The sequence below is a fragment of the Semicossyphus pulcher genome, unplaced genomic scaffold (assembly GCF_022749685.1).
Source record: "Semicossyphus pulcher isolate SPU_LCO1_2020_fin unplaced genomic scaffold, fSemPul1.0.p SCAF_18, whole genome shotgun sequence".
NCBI classification, from domain to species: Eukaryota; Metazoa; Chordata; class Actinopteri; order Labriformes; family Labridae; genus Semicossyphus; species Semicossyphus pulcher.
This window is the reverse complement of record NW_027211691.1, coordinates 15,532,706-15,546,453: the sequence shown is the minus strand read 5'-3', so window position 1 is coordinate 15,546,453 and position 13,748 is coordinate 15,532,706. Positions and strand designations below refer to the sequence as shown.

Genomic DNA, 13,748 nt, shown 5'->3' with positions numbered 1-13,748 from the left:
ATAAAAGCGCAAAAAAACTCAATTTTACCAGGTCAATTCTGGCAATAGATGGGTTCTGAAGCCTTATTTTCTGATAAGCACACAATTTGAAAGCCAGTTTGATATTGTTATTCAATAAAGGATACCATAGCCTAGAAGACATCTAATGTTGACTTAAGGAGTAAATAGGGAAAGGCTTCTGGTGAATTATTAAAGACAGTCTCAACAGTCTTGTATTTCACCTGTGACAAAGGAACAAAGACATATTTTCCTTTACTCCCATTTAGTTTTCCGCTTGTGTGCAATTCCAACAAGCATAATCAATAAAAATACATTGTAATACTTAGAGCCAAGTCATACAAACATACACCATTTATGAAACATGTAAGTTATACCTAAAACTTTGTAGCTTCGTAAGTGTTAGTAATTCATGGTTTTCTAAATCTCTGATGATAAACTATTGCGTTTTTGGTTGGTCGGATAAAACGTTAAAATAATTTAAATACGAAACACATCTTTTAGAAATGTATAGACTGTATTAGTTTTTATTGACATTTATACAAAATTTTATTGACAATAATTGATTAAGAAAATGTAAAGAAAATAATCATTTGCAGCCCTAATATATCGTACATTAAATATGTTGGCAGCACAAGTACAGATTCCACCAAGATTTTTTTTAGTGCAAACAATCCATTGCAAAAAAAAAGTTACTAAACAGCAATTTAATTTTAGAAAGTGGTCACTCGTCACCAACTACGTGCTTTAAAAACGAGTTGTATTCATGTTCATTTGGTAATCACAGAACAAACTTGCATTAAGTGATGGAAGTGTGAGTGCACAATATTGATATAACCTGAGAGAGTGTCTTTGACCCTGCACCTTTATTAAAACGTTAGAGAGAAGAAGAACTCAAAGTTAGACCCGGTTTTTCTTTAAAAAAAAAAAAAAAAGAAAGACTAAATGATAATAATGAATCAATTATATTATAAATTCGTCGTTTGAAAAATTATTTATTATGTTTTGCGGCATCATGAACATTTAATGTTGCAGCCGTTCCTGTGGTTAAATTTACAAAACAGAGGATTTATCACGATTATAACAGAGGACAAGCTTTCAAATTTAATTGACAGATTCCATCATATTTATTGGAAATAATAAAATCCATAGATATCTAAAAACGCTGCCTAGTTTAACAGGCACTTGTGCAAAAATTAAAATGTGCAAAAAAAAGTACAGAAAATAGTCATTTTAAATAATAGTGATTCCCTTGAATAAAACTAAATAAAAGTATTTACAGTAGATCATCTGGTGTGAAGAGGCTCAGCTCATCACAGAAAGGCACATCCGGAGAAGGTTTTCTGAAATCCAAAGCAACTATTGAGAAAAGAAGTGAAAAAGAAGACAGACGAGGGAGGTGCAGCACCCAATAAGAATTTAAACCCACGTTCCTGTGTGTGGCTGACTCAGACGTAACATTGCGCTGGCAGCAGTCAGTCCACAGCTTTAAAAACATCCTGGCACCTGATGCCCCACCGCAGGCTTTTGGGACGCGTAAACTCAATGCATGTTAGGTTTCCAGGAGACGTCAACATGGCAACATCACTGGATACCAGATATCTCCTCAGAGGCATTTCACTGCTGCAGTTTCCTCTGCAGGGCCGGGGGGGGGGGAGGAGAAAGGTGGTCTGTGGTCGCCAGGTGTGGAGCTTCACTGCGGTGTTGCTGTGTGATTGGCTAAAGCGAAGTTCTGCTGCAGCACCACCAGAGAGCTGCGGAGCTGAGACAGAAGAGGAACTGAGTTTTTTACTCAGATAAAACAAAGTGTAAGCATATAAATCTGTCGTTTTACAAGAGTTACATGCTGAATTTTGTAATGGCTTTAAGTTGCCAGGCAACCATTCTAGACTCCAGGAAGTAACTGTTCCCAGCCAAGCCCTGTAACTTCCTCAAAAAGAATTAGGCAGATAATAAAGGGATTAAACAAAGAAATGCATAACTAGCAAGTGTTATAGATGCTGGGAGGTTTATTTTGTTACCTCTGAATAACATAACGCTAGCTCCTTCCTACTGTTTTCTGTCCTTGTGCTAAGCTAGCTTTAGCTTTTTTTTAACAAAATACTTTTCTTTCAGTACAAATACAACCCAGTGGACTGGAGTCTAGTTCTTTAAATCCTCTCAAGCTTCAAGTGCTCAATTTAGAGATGCAAAAAGCCTTCTTCCTCTCTAGCAGTGAGGCGCACACTGGTCTGCAACTCAAAGTCGTAACACTAGAAGTCCTCTGCAGGAGTAAACAATAACATTTAAATGCTAATGTTGACTCACTTAAACTAGGAGCCTACTGTAAAACATTTTAAAACAGATGGTTCATGTATGTAGTGCATCCCTGTTTCTAACATCCTACCTGTTCTAAAAGGTTGATGGAGTCCTGCAGCACAGTCTTCAGCAGTTGTATGTCCTCTACTGTCCTGTACCCTGGTCCTTGTCTGGAACCGCAGTCAGGGTTTAAGCTGAAAAACAACAGACAACCTCATTCTTATGTGCACTTTATGGTATTCACATTTGCTGCATAGAGGCAGGTAGAGACACAGAAACAGACAGACACAAAGTGGGACTCATGTAAGATGAGGGGCTAAGAGTGGAGGAGCACTGATGTAACACTATGCCACTTACATAACCCCATTTACAGAGGCTGACAAACAGGCAGTTTCAACATTGTGAGTCATTCGAGCAGGAGTTCTCGAGCACTCTCTTACGTGGGCTGCTTAAATAACAGACAAAAACAAATCGAGAAGACTAACCCCTTCCTCATCTCCACCCACACCAAGACTTTCTGAGTGATCATCGCAGCAGCAGTAACAGACGATGACGGATAATAAACTTAAAGATCCAAAGAAATATGCATGTCGCAGAGGTCAAGGAAGTTATCCAACCTGGCTTCACTCCTCTCCCTCAGCCGGTTTCTTGTGGTCAGGAACATGCGGTGGGCTACGTCCTCCATTGCCCACAACTTGACAAACAGGCCCAGGTTCATCAACGTCAGAATCAGCAAACTGAAAGAGGCAGAGTTAATCTCACATGAGACACAAGAGAGGCGAAACATTGGAGGAAGCATGCCAACAGCAGAAATTACCACACACAACCTTCAGATGTGATAACTTTCTTTTACAATCGAGGCACTTACATCACACTCATCCCGGCCACTATTGTCGCGGTGTTCCACCTGTGCGAGCCTCCGATTTCTATGGGGCCTGAAAAACAGAAGGATGCGGCAATGGGTTACTTATTTGAAAAAAAAAAACCTGGTTATTGTCATGAATTGCAACATTTTTCTGGGTTATTTTCTCCCAACATGTTGCCAACCCTGAGGTATTAAATGCTGCCGAATTGTGGGTGTGTCAGGGGTGCAACCTTAAAGACACCAACTTCACGTCACTCATCCTTTAAGCTGTCGTGGCAGCCGTCTGACATTCAGTTTGTACAATAAACATTTGCTTTCAGGGCTTTGATGCTGCCGCGTTTGAAACTGTGACAAGTGCAAAGGAACGGGATGTTCCTCAAAGGTTATCCTTTTCTTCTATGCCGTTCCTTTTTCGCACAGCACAAAGTTCTGCGTGTGGGCGTGATGGCCGGTGAGAGCTGGCCGGAGGTGCCCACTTGATGACCCTGTTGATGAGCTGGCTCTCGCTGCTCATCTCTGAGCTGTGGGGGCCTTTATGAGTTATGTGGTAGGGTAGGTAGTATCAGCGTTGTCAATACCTGAAGCTTGCATGAACGGAGCCTGAATCTGTTGAAGACCACTGAGGGTCATGTGGTGGGTTAATTATAAGTATTGGGATGAGGGCACAATGTATCTTGTGTTTGATTCAAATAGATGCACTGCAGTCTCCTTGTACATGTTCGTAGTTTACATCAGTCAGATAAAGATACATTTGTTCTGAAAATCTAAAGAACTACTTGTAATAAAAATAAAGTTAAGTCGTTCAAATCTCAACAAACTCACCTGAGAAGGTACAGTTTGACATTTTAGTTCAAAATAAGCCAATCTGATATCTTTTTCAGCAAATATTAAATGAAATGATCAGTGGCACTCTGTTTATCGATTATGAAGCTGGAGCAATCAATTAGCCTAGCTTAGCATAAAGACTGGAAACAGCAGGACACAGCTAACCTGGCTTTCCCCCCTAGCACCTACAATGACTAAATATGTCTTAGTCATTTATTCAGTACATTTACTGAAGCTAAAAAAAACCCAATTTGTAGTATTATTTGCTGGACATTTTCTTTCTAACATTCAGAAGTGTCTGTTAATTAGCTAAGCACCTTTAGAGAAGCTAATAACCAGGCTCTTTGTCTCCCCCTGCATCCAAGCGAGAGGCTAAACACCCGGTTTTCTTGCTTAGTGGGAAAGGTGACAATCGGCATTCAGACCCGGGTTAAAATGACTGCAGTAGACCCGGGTAATTATTGCCTCGGCTCCGATCAGCATTAATGCTAATGCTATTACGCGCATTGAAGTTGTCATCTCAGCTACAAATTCCGCCCGTCTCCTTCCAAGCAGCGCTCGAACATCGTTCCTAAGTGTTTGCCGCAGAGTTTGATAAACAGACTGAATGAGTAACAGATACAATAAAGACCGAACCACCGTAACATCTTCACTGTTTACTAACCCTGTTTCAGGCGCGTTTGTGACGTCAGATGGTGACGCAGCAGAATAGAGACCGACAGGAGTATACTCCACTGGCAATGGGAAAAGAGACAATTGGCATTTATTAGCGGATCTTTCTGGGTCTGAAAAACCTGCATCAACGCACTAATTTTGGTGGGAAAGGGGTATTTGTCGCTAAGCTAGCTAGCTGGATATTTACCAGATATGAGATTGGTGTCATTTTTTTACAAATTGTCAGCCTTAAAGCCATTCAGCACATTTCCCAAAAGCCATAATATAAATTAAATAGCATCATGTACCCATGTTGCCCTCTCTGTGCTGTTCAGGGTCTTGCCCGTATGACTTGCTGGGCTTCATGTGCTCCGGCATGGTCCGGCTGTATGTCCGCCTCCTCCTCCGAAGCCCACTCTTCCCAGAGTCTCCGCCTCCCTGGTTCAGCTCCGCTTCCTCCTCCATCAGTTCTGCTTCTGCACGGTGCCAACACAGCAGCAGGAAAAACAAATTGGGTCAGAATGAGAAGACAGTAAAAACACCTCTTCCTTTAAAAAACAAAAGCATCTGTACACCATTTATGCAGACCTCCTGCTCAGACTGAAATGGTTAATATGCCCTAAATATCAGTCTTCTCCTTCCTTGCAAAATGCAGCTGTAACATGATTCACTGCTGCCAAGCCTGATGTGTGTTAGAGGAAACCATTCATATCAGATGAGGGATAAAAATAAACCACAGGCAAAAGAATGAAGACAGGGAAGTGCTCTTTTCTGCCTCCTCGGTGTGAGAAAGAGGATCTCCGCTCACCCAGCTGTCTGAAATTATCCTCGATGCCGCTCCAGGAGTTTTTGGTGATGAAGGATTTGACCAGACCCCATGGCTGCTTCTTGTATTTCACATCCGTATAGACCCTGGAAGCAAAAGAAGAATCTTCAATGAAGAAAAAAGATAAGAGTCGACAGATAAACTAATCATTTTTATGCCATACCTGAGTCTGCACTTCCGCTTGGAGGTGCGTATGATGTAGTATCGATTTTGGGTGTAGAAGTAATCATGGTAGGGAACGTCGTGAGTGAACACCTCCGAGTCCACAAGGTAGTAATGACCGTCCCTGGATTCTTTGTACAGCGTCTGAGAGGTAATTGGAGTACAAATAAGCACCGAGCCGTAAATCACACAAAAACGTGTTTATCCAGCCATTGGAGCGTGCAAACACCATTCACACGGATGTACACACACCTGGTTCTCGGTGGCAGTGGAAAACTTGCCAATCAGAGGGTTGTTGATGGTTATTGTGTAGTTCAGAGTCCTTTTCATGTTGCCCGTGGCGTCTTTTTGCCAGGCAGTTAAGCTATTGCCTAAAAAAAGAATTATCCATGAATATAAAAGCTTTTAAACGCAAGAGATAAATTAGACCATACAGATAAAACAGATGTAACTCTTACTGGTTATCTTCCTGATGTTCATGAACCTGCGCATGAAGACGGAGTCGGTGAAGAGCATCTCAAACATCTTGCTAGCGCTGATGTGGAAGACCTTGTTTAGAAAGAGTCGACCCTGCACCTGAGGCAGTCCCACCCGCTCCTCCACTGATGAAGCAAAAAGAGGAACATTTTAAAAGGAATATAAGAAAGCACCCGAGCTTGAGGAACCTGCCGTGTCAGGGTTATGTCCTACCGTCCTCGATGCTCTCTGATCCGCTCGGCTCGGACACGCCGTTCTCGTTGGCGTTGAGGTCGAGAGAAAGCGAGGAGCGCTTGGAACCCCGTTCTGAGGCGAGGCGGTCCAGCGAGGGAGCGGGACTGCGCCGCTGAGACGGCGTACTCCGGGCGTCATCCTGCTAGAAGGTAACAAAAACAATGGATGTGTTAAAAGATAACACATGCACAGCCCAGGCAATAGCAAAAAAAACATTTTAAATACCGTGTTGGTTTGTAAACCGAGCAGGGAAGGCAAGTCCTCCCCCTGAGGCGTTGAGGTATCCAGAGGCCCATGCTCCACCCCAGGGAGGCGGATGGAAGGGGTCCCCTCGAGCTTCCCGAGACCATCATCCCCACCAGGCCTCACCGTCAGGCTGCAGGCAAACAGCGCAAGTGGTGTCACATTACAGCACACAGTGATTGTGTGTAAGGATGACAGGAAGGGTGCTTACCTGGTCTGCATGCTTGATTCTGCTGATATCTGTAAACTCTCCATCTCTTCATGGCTCAGGCCCAGGTCATTCCCATAATGCTGTTTGACCATATGCCACAACTCCACACTGGTCAGAGGCTGGAAAAAGGAAAAAAGACGAGGTCACAAGGGGACTGAAACATTAACCGCAGAGTTATATCTCATCCTTCGACTCAGCTTTGACGGGCAGAAACCATTGTGTGAACAGAATTTGAAGTAGCTGCAGGTAACCTGGAAACATGGCACCTCCACGTAGTGTAATTTACATTCTTATCTACATGAGTGACAAACAAACTGCAATCATTATTGTCTCCCTGGACTGCTACCATTTTAATCCTACATTTTTGTGTCAACCTTTGGCAGCAAAGAGACATTTTATTTAATAAAATGGCACCAAAATCAATTAATCCTTTTAAGTAATTACACCTTAGAAAGAAATGTTGCTAAAAGGACATAATCAGGATAGTCAGTTTTGATATAAAACAAGACTGGAGAACAAGATGTGCCATTATAATAAAATAGAATGCTCCTTATTATTATTATAACCACGGGAGATTAAAACGTGTTTGCCATATGGAACCGCATGTCGCTTCGTAGCGCATCTAAATCTGTAAGAAAGTTTAAAGATTCACTCAGTCTCTACTTACTTGTCAGCGGACATTTCCCCGCAGCTGTGAGCTGTAACTGACAGTCCGACAGTGATCTGTAACCTGGACGCACCGCGCACTCACATTCAGGAAGTCCTGGATCTGAGATCAGCAGTTGCGTAAAGACGCACCGCCCAGATTTCCACCGCGATAAAGGTAAATAAAAGCTCGCTCTACACGTCGAAAGTCCGGTTCAGCGACAATCCGCACAGAAAAAACGACATTGTTTTGACCTGATTCCGTTAATAGTTTCAGTCTCGACTCAAGTGCAGCGTGAAGTGCGCTGTGAGAGGCAGCATGTAAATGAGCCCTCGTGGCCACACCTGCAGAGGTCAATGAACTTTTGACGGTGATGTTTTTATACAGGTGTTTGTGCTGCGGATCCCTGAAGACTCACAGCCCCGATGGGTAGGCTGCCATAGTGCCTATCTATGAGTAGAGTTTAATGTATTTAAAGGAGACGAAGTAAAACAAAAGGATTTCATAATATAATGTTTACATACTTTAATCTCAAACTTATATATATATATATATATATATATATGCTTATAAATACAGAGACAGCTAAAGTCATGCTATTCCACAAATACAAAACCAAGGCCACTAAACCCTCCTTCAGTCTCCACTTTTCAGGGTTAGTCACAGTGTTGACACCACATATTCAGCAGTTGGTGAAAAGACTTAAACTTAAACTGAGTTTCTACTTCAGAATCAAATCCTGCCCTTCTTTTGAATCCCCCCAAAAATACAGCCACTTTTATGTCTCTGGACTATGGTGATGTTTTATACATACACGCCTCTTCTCAAAGCTTACCTGACACTGTTTCATGGAGCACTGAGGTTCATCACCAATTTTAAAGCTCTCACTCATCTCTGTTTGCCGTACGCACGTGTTGACTGATCTGCTTTGTCCACACATAGACTAAAACACTGGCGTATTCTTATTTACAAGTCTATTTTAGGTGTGCTTCCCTCCTACCCTCTAAACTCCATCAGACAGAAGAGTGCAGGAGCTTACAATCTGTGATCCCAGGACCTGTTCCGTCTGTCCCAAAGGTCAGAACTGAACTCGCGTTAAGTTTGCTGCTCCCTTTAGTTGGAACGAATTACAAAAAGACCACAAAGATGTATAAGCCTGGTCTATAGTGTTAGGCCAGTCTTAATATTGCTCAATTATTAGTCTAATGCAAGTTAGATCGTTTCACAAAAATAAAGACACCTTATCACCAGGCTGACTCAGCTCTAAGACCCATGTTACCACGGTAACAATCAGTGACACCTGCTGACCAGTAGCACAAAATTTTGAACTGTTGCTGCAATTTTTTTTCACTCTTGGCTAAATTTTCCAATTAAAAGGCCCTTAAAACTGTTGAGTTCCTCCCACAGACAAACACTTTCTGCTGGGGTAAACCGACTTGAGCGGTTAGATGCGGTTACTTGGTCGGCCATTTTTTTTGTTTTGAAAAAAGTCTTAATTAACCCAGAATTCAATGCGCCATAGCCCTGCTTAAGATAGTCAGGAACTAAACTGCTTTTATGACGGATAAATTTAGACGTCTATCTGAAGTCAGACTGTTTGTTATATCAAAGCCACAGTCAAAGTCTATCTTTGTGAAACTGACCCCTGGAACTTCAGGAACTTGTCTCATTAGATGCTTTTAAGGTTATCTGTGTATTATACAATGTACAGTCGGCAATAGCAATAGCTTAGCAATCTAGTCCGTCTGTCTGAGCATTTCAAAATCCTACTTTTAAAGTTCGTAATCAGCCTTTAATGCAATTAAAACTTCATATGGGGACTTAAATTGCAACTACATTTTCAAAAGTTTTTAGCTGCACTTCAACAGACGCGGTGAACTCTTGTGTTCACAAGCAATCAAGTGGTAACATCTCCAGCAAACACTTCATATTTTAAGTGTTCTTAACCCGGTCATAGTTTTTACATTTTTTTCAGCATGAGCAATTACATTTTCTTCTAAAATGGAAGCTTATCTAATTTATTGTTTATCATCTATCTACGTTTACTGTGCAAAGAACCGGGCGAACACAAGTCCAAATACCTGCCTCTGTCTTGTGTCTGTTTCATTGTTTTGCAAAACCTGCTATACTTCTATGCACAGACCTTTACCCAGCATGCAACCGCAGCACAGCTCTGATAACCTCAGAGGAAGACCGTCTGTGGCCGGCCCAGAGTGATATGACCTCTGGACCGATTAGATAAGTGCTGCACATCGGGGTAAAGTCACAGAGCTGCTGGTGCTCTGGGAGGCGTTTAATTGACGACAGCAGAGTCTGTTAATGACAGTACTTTGTGATACATGTGAAATGTATGTCTTGTGGACATGTTTTTCTTCACACGTCACTGAGGTATGAAACTATTGTTTAACCTGCGTGACACACACAGAGTATGGAGATTGTCCTGATTAGAGGGAGTAGTGAGACAGGGCCTTACTTTGTCCAACAGCGTGTTCTGCCACATGCGGAAAACTCCCAGGTAGCTTTTCTCTCTCGCCGAGAAGGATGTGAAGAAGAACTGAAGATTTAAAGAAATGCAGTTTAATCACTTTGTTTAAACAAATGCGACGTAAACTCTGCTCTCTCAAGTTCTAACGTACCTTGTCTGAGCGTGTGCAGACCTGGATGGCGTTGGGAATCAGACGAGCTGTTTTCTCTCTGGTCATAGTTATGATGTCTTTAAGTGCCAGGATAATCTGTAAAGAAAAAAAAAAGTTAGTACACACACGCTTATCTAACATACTCCTGTGTATGCTATGACATCATCAGATATCCTCAGGAGTTACTTTCTGATGACATCTTTTCACGACTTTAGCAACTCCACAGAGGAGGCGCGAGTTAATCACACGTTGATGCATTATCATCTGGTGGTTCATTAGTGCATCTCGCCGTGTGTGTTGTTGTTTTCTCTCTGATTGTTGCACATGATTGCAAACACGTTTCTGAGGAAGTGGCTTATTTTTAATTGCATGGGACATTTTATAAGATAAAAAGAAGACCCTAAATGCATCGCAGCATTCACTATCAAATGTTTCAATGGTTAGCTACATGGAAATATAATCCTGCACTATATATTAGCAGCAACATGCCTCTGCCCCTCCGTCCTCCTCCACTCTCTCTTACCTTTGTACCCCGAAACACGTTGCTGTAGAAACAGAGCCAGTTCTCCGAGAGGTAGAGGCGTCCCTGGAGGAGGATGTCCCGCTGGAGGGCACACGGGTAGTCTGAGGAAAAGAACACGGCAGGAAAACCGGCCTTACAACGAGTTTGCTGCATGAGCTGTTCTTTGACACACTATATCTGTAAAGCAGGTAACTGTAGCGACGATGTTGTGGTTTACCTTCTTTCATTTCACTGAAGAGAACATGTGACCACTTATATTTCAGTTTGATTATTAATATCTAGTGATGATTTAAATTCTAGAGAAAGACGTCATTGATTCAAAGAGAAGTGCTGTCACCTCACAGCTAGAAGGTTGCTAGTTTGGATGTAGGGCACTCCGGCTTCCTCCTACAGCCAAAAGACATGTTTGTTAGGTTACCTGGTGACCCTAAATTGTGCGTGGGTGTGAGCGTGAAAGGTTGTCTGTCTCTATGTGTCAGCCCTGTGATTGACTGGTGACCTGTCCAGGTATTACCCCGCCTCTTGCCCTATGACAGCTGGGATCGGCTCCAGCGCCCCGTGACCTGAACATGATGAGCGTTCTGTCCTGTTTCAGAGCTGCTCATTTATTAGTCCATAACTTTTTATTTTAGAAAGAACATTTTAAATGTAAAGATATAATCTTGATGATTTTCATTTAAATAAACGTCTGTTAAGTCACTATCTTTCGCCGAATGAGGTAACACAATAGTGATTGAGCCTATGGCCCACTGATGAAAGCCTTTGCATTTGCAGTATAAAGTATTATTATGTACTGGGTGCCTGTGGCGACTTCCTCAGAAAAAAAACCCAAGTTGCGCCCAGTTAGTGACACATTTTCCATCAGCCAGCAGTGGCTGGTCTGTCAGAGAGGGTAGGCGGAGCTAAGCTGCTGCTTTTCCGGTCTCTGCAAGTGTTGCGAGTAAACAGTAATCTACTATGGCTGAACAAACACAGAAAAGATGGATGACTACAGATACAACTTCAAAAATAAGTGAAAATCCAAAGAAAAAGAAACAAATTTGACGCTCAGATGAAGGCAAACAGTCTAAAAGGAAAGCGACCGTCAGCGAGGAAAATCAAGAGTTGCAACTGAAACAAAAGGTGACGCCAAATAGAACAAACAAAATGTTTGAGATTCGTACTTTAATAAAGAACATTAATATTTTTATGACATAAAAGTTGAGTCAGTTTTGATAAATAGAACAGAATAACTTCCAGATCATGGACAAAACTATGAGAAGCCCTCTCTGTAACTCACCCACTATAAGTCTCTCTGACTCGGGCAGCTCTTTAAACAACTTCTTGAACTCATCAAATCTCTGTTTGTAGGTCGGCAGAGAAGTCTGTGGAGCCGCGAGACACTGTCCCTGAGGGTCCGAGTTCTTAAGGGAGGGAAAGTGAACATTAATAATTCAATAAGAAACATTTATACTGAGTTTTGTTACAGCATATACTTTCTGTCTGCACAAGTAATGATAACTGACTGATTGAATAAGACTCAGACCTTAAAGCTCCTGTGAGGAGTTTTTCACTGGTTATGAAACAGGCTGAAATTAATTCTGATGTCTCTATATGAGCTACAAAAGCAAACCAGACCTTCAGCGACAAGATTGATTATTTCTACATAGTGATTTTTAATGCCTGAAACTGCTGGCGGGGGGGAGGGGGGTAGGTGTCAGACGAAACGATTAACTGCACGCTGCCTTTGTTTACATTTTTCCAGGGCAAACATTTAAACTGAGTGATACATGTGACTGTTAAAGAAAGCAGGATTTTTTTGTTAAAAACCACCACTTAAGCATGAACAGGACAAAATCAGCAAAGAGATAAGAGGTACGGCTTTGTCCACAGGGGGCGCCACAATCAACACAAAGCGAAAGTTCCTCACAGCAGCTTTAATAATAGACATCTCCTGTGAGGTTGAGCAGATGATGAACAACACTGTGATCCTGCTGGGGCTACACAAGCTAGTAGTAGCATCATGCTAATTGGGACAGTGTGGTGTTAAGTTGTTGTTTTTTTACCTCTTCTTCTTCAGAGCTCCACCTGTCCTCCACCACTGACGCCGACTCATCTGTGATGTCATCACTGACCGCTACTGACCGGTACGACACCTGGTCCATCTGCTCTACTGCGCTGCTCACAGGAAAACACACGCAAAAATCAAATATCGTGCATCCCTAGTTTCTGTGAAAACCTTGCTGCAGGTTGACATTAAACACATTTCACTCCCGTCATGTGTCATGAAGAGACAGCAGAGGATAACAAATAAACAGTGAGTCTCTTTAGTGCAACTTTGAGAACATTGTTCTGACATTTGGCGGTAAACATCACACAGATTTGGAGCAGCCCCGCAGGTGAAGCTAAAATCACTGCAACAGAACTGGTTTGACTGGGAGGAGGAAGTGAAGTCATGCCAATCAACACCTCAACCTTTACGATCTCTTTTGTTTGTTGGAAACTAACTCATATTTTGTGGACAAATTATATACACTTAAAACATTTTAACGACTGCGTTTAATACCATTATACAACCTCTAAACTCACTCTGTGTGCTGTTAGATTGTGCCAGCTGATAGCAACAACCAGACATAATGATGTCAAGTCTTATCAAACAAAACCAACATGATGAACGGCCACTATCAGATGCGTTAATCCGTCAAACATGCGCTGAAATACAGTGACGCACGGCGCCAAGAGCGCACAAACACGCTGATCTTCTAACATGTCTCCACATGTGGGTGATTAAAGATAAATCCGTTTCTTGTCAGTCAACGTACCTGACTCGTAGAGGACCCAGGATCTCTGCCGTTGTGTGCGATAAAGTGAAGAAAACACACGGCTGGTTCAGCTCCGAAGCTCTGCTGAGGAGTTTAATGTTGTCCTCGTGCGCCTTTGGTGCAGGTGAATCTCATCCCGGCCAAGGAAACATACCTTAAGGGAGTTGCCATCTCATTGGTGACGCTCATTGGTGTTCACATTAGTGTTAAGGACTCCTAAATGACCTCTCCCTTCGGTTGCTCGTGAGTTCTCCTGAGGAGGAGCTGGTTCATACTTAATGTTGTCTATCATGGAGTTTAACTTGTTTTTTAACGCTTACAAAGAATCTTTAAAGTTAATTTTAGCTCTG

At 42.2% G+C, this 13,748-nt stretch overlaps 1 protein-coding gene across 2 annotated transcripts; it reads right to left on the bottom strand.

Moving 5' to 3' along the window:
* Positions 1-517: 517 nt before the first annotated feature.
* gramd1c (GRAM domain containing 1c) lies at positions 518-13,624 on the bottom strand. Of its 2 annotated transcripts, none has more exons than XM_069667694.1 (18): positions 13,399-13,624; positions 12,643-12,754; positions 11,877-12,000; positions 10,598-10,698; positions 10,075-10,170; positions 9,912-9,992; positions 6,793-6,911; positions 6,564-6,714; positions 6,318-6,480; positions 6,086-6,229; positions 5,880-5,998; positions 5,629-5,771; positions 5,448-5,551; positions 4,948-5,115; positions 3,164-3,230; positions 2,913-3,032; positions 2,384-2,489; positions 518-1,759 (listed from the first exon to the last, which is right to left on the bottom strand). In XM_069667694.1, exons 2-18 carry the CDS (start codon positions 12,739-12,741, stop codon positions 1,691-1,693), a joined length of 1,974 nt encoding a protein of 657 aa, XP_069523795.1. In that variant the 5' UTR covers positions 12,742-12,754; positions 13,399-13,624; the 3' UTR covers positions 518-1,690. The 2 variants fall into 2 exon arrangements, with proteins under 2 accessions (XP_069523795.1, XP_069523796.1); XM_069667695.1 differs by having other exon boundaries at positions 6,318-6,477.
* Positions 13,625-13,748: the final 124 nt, after the last annotated feature.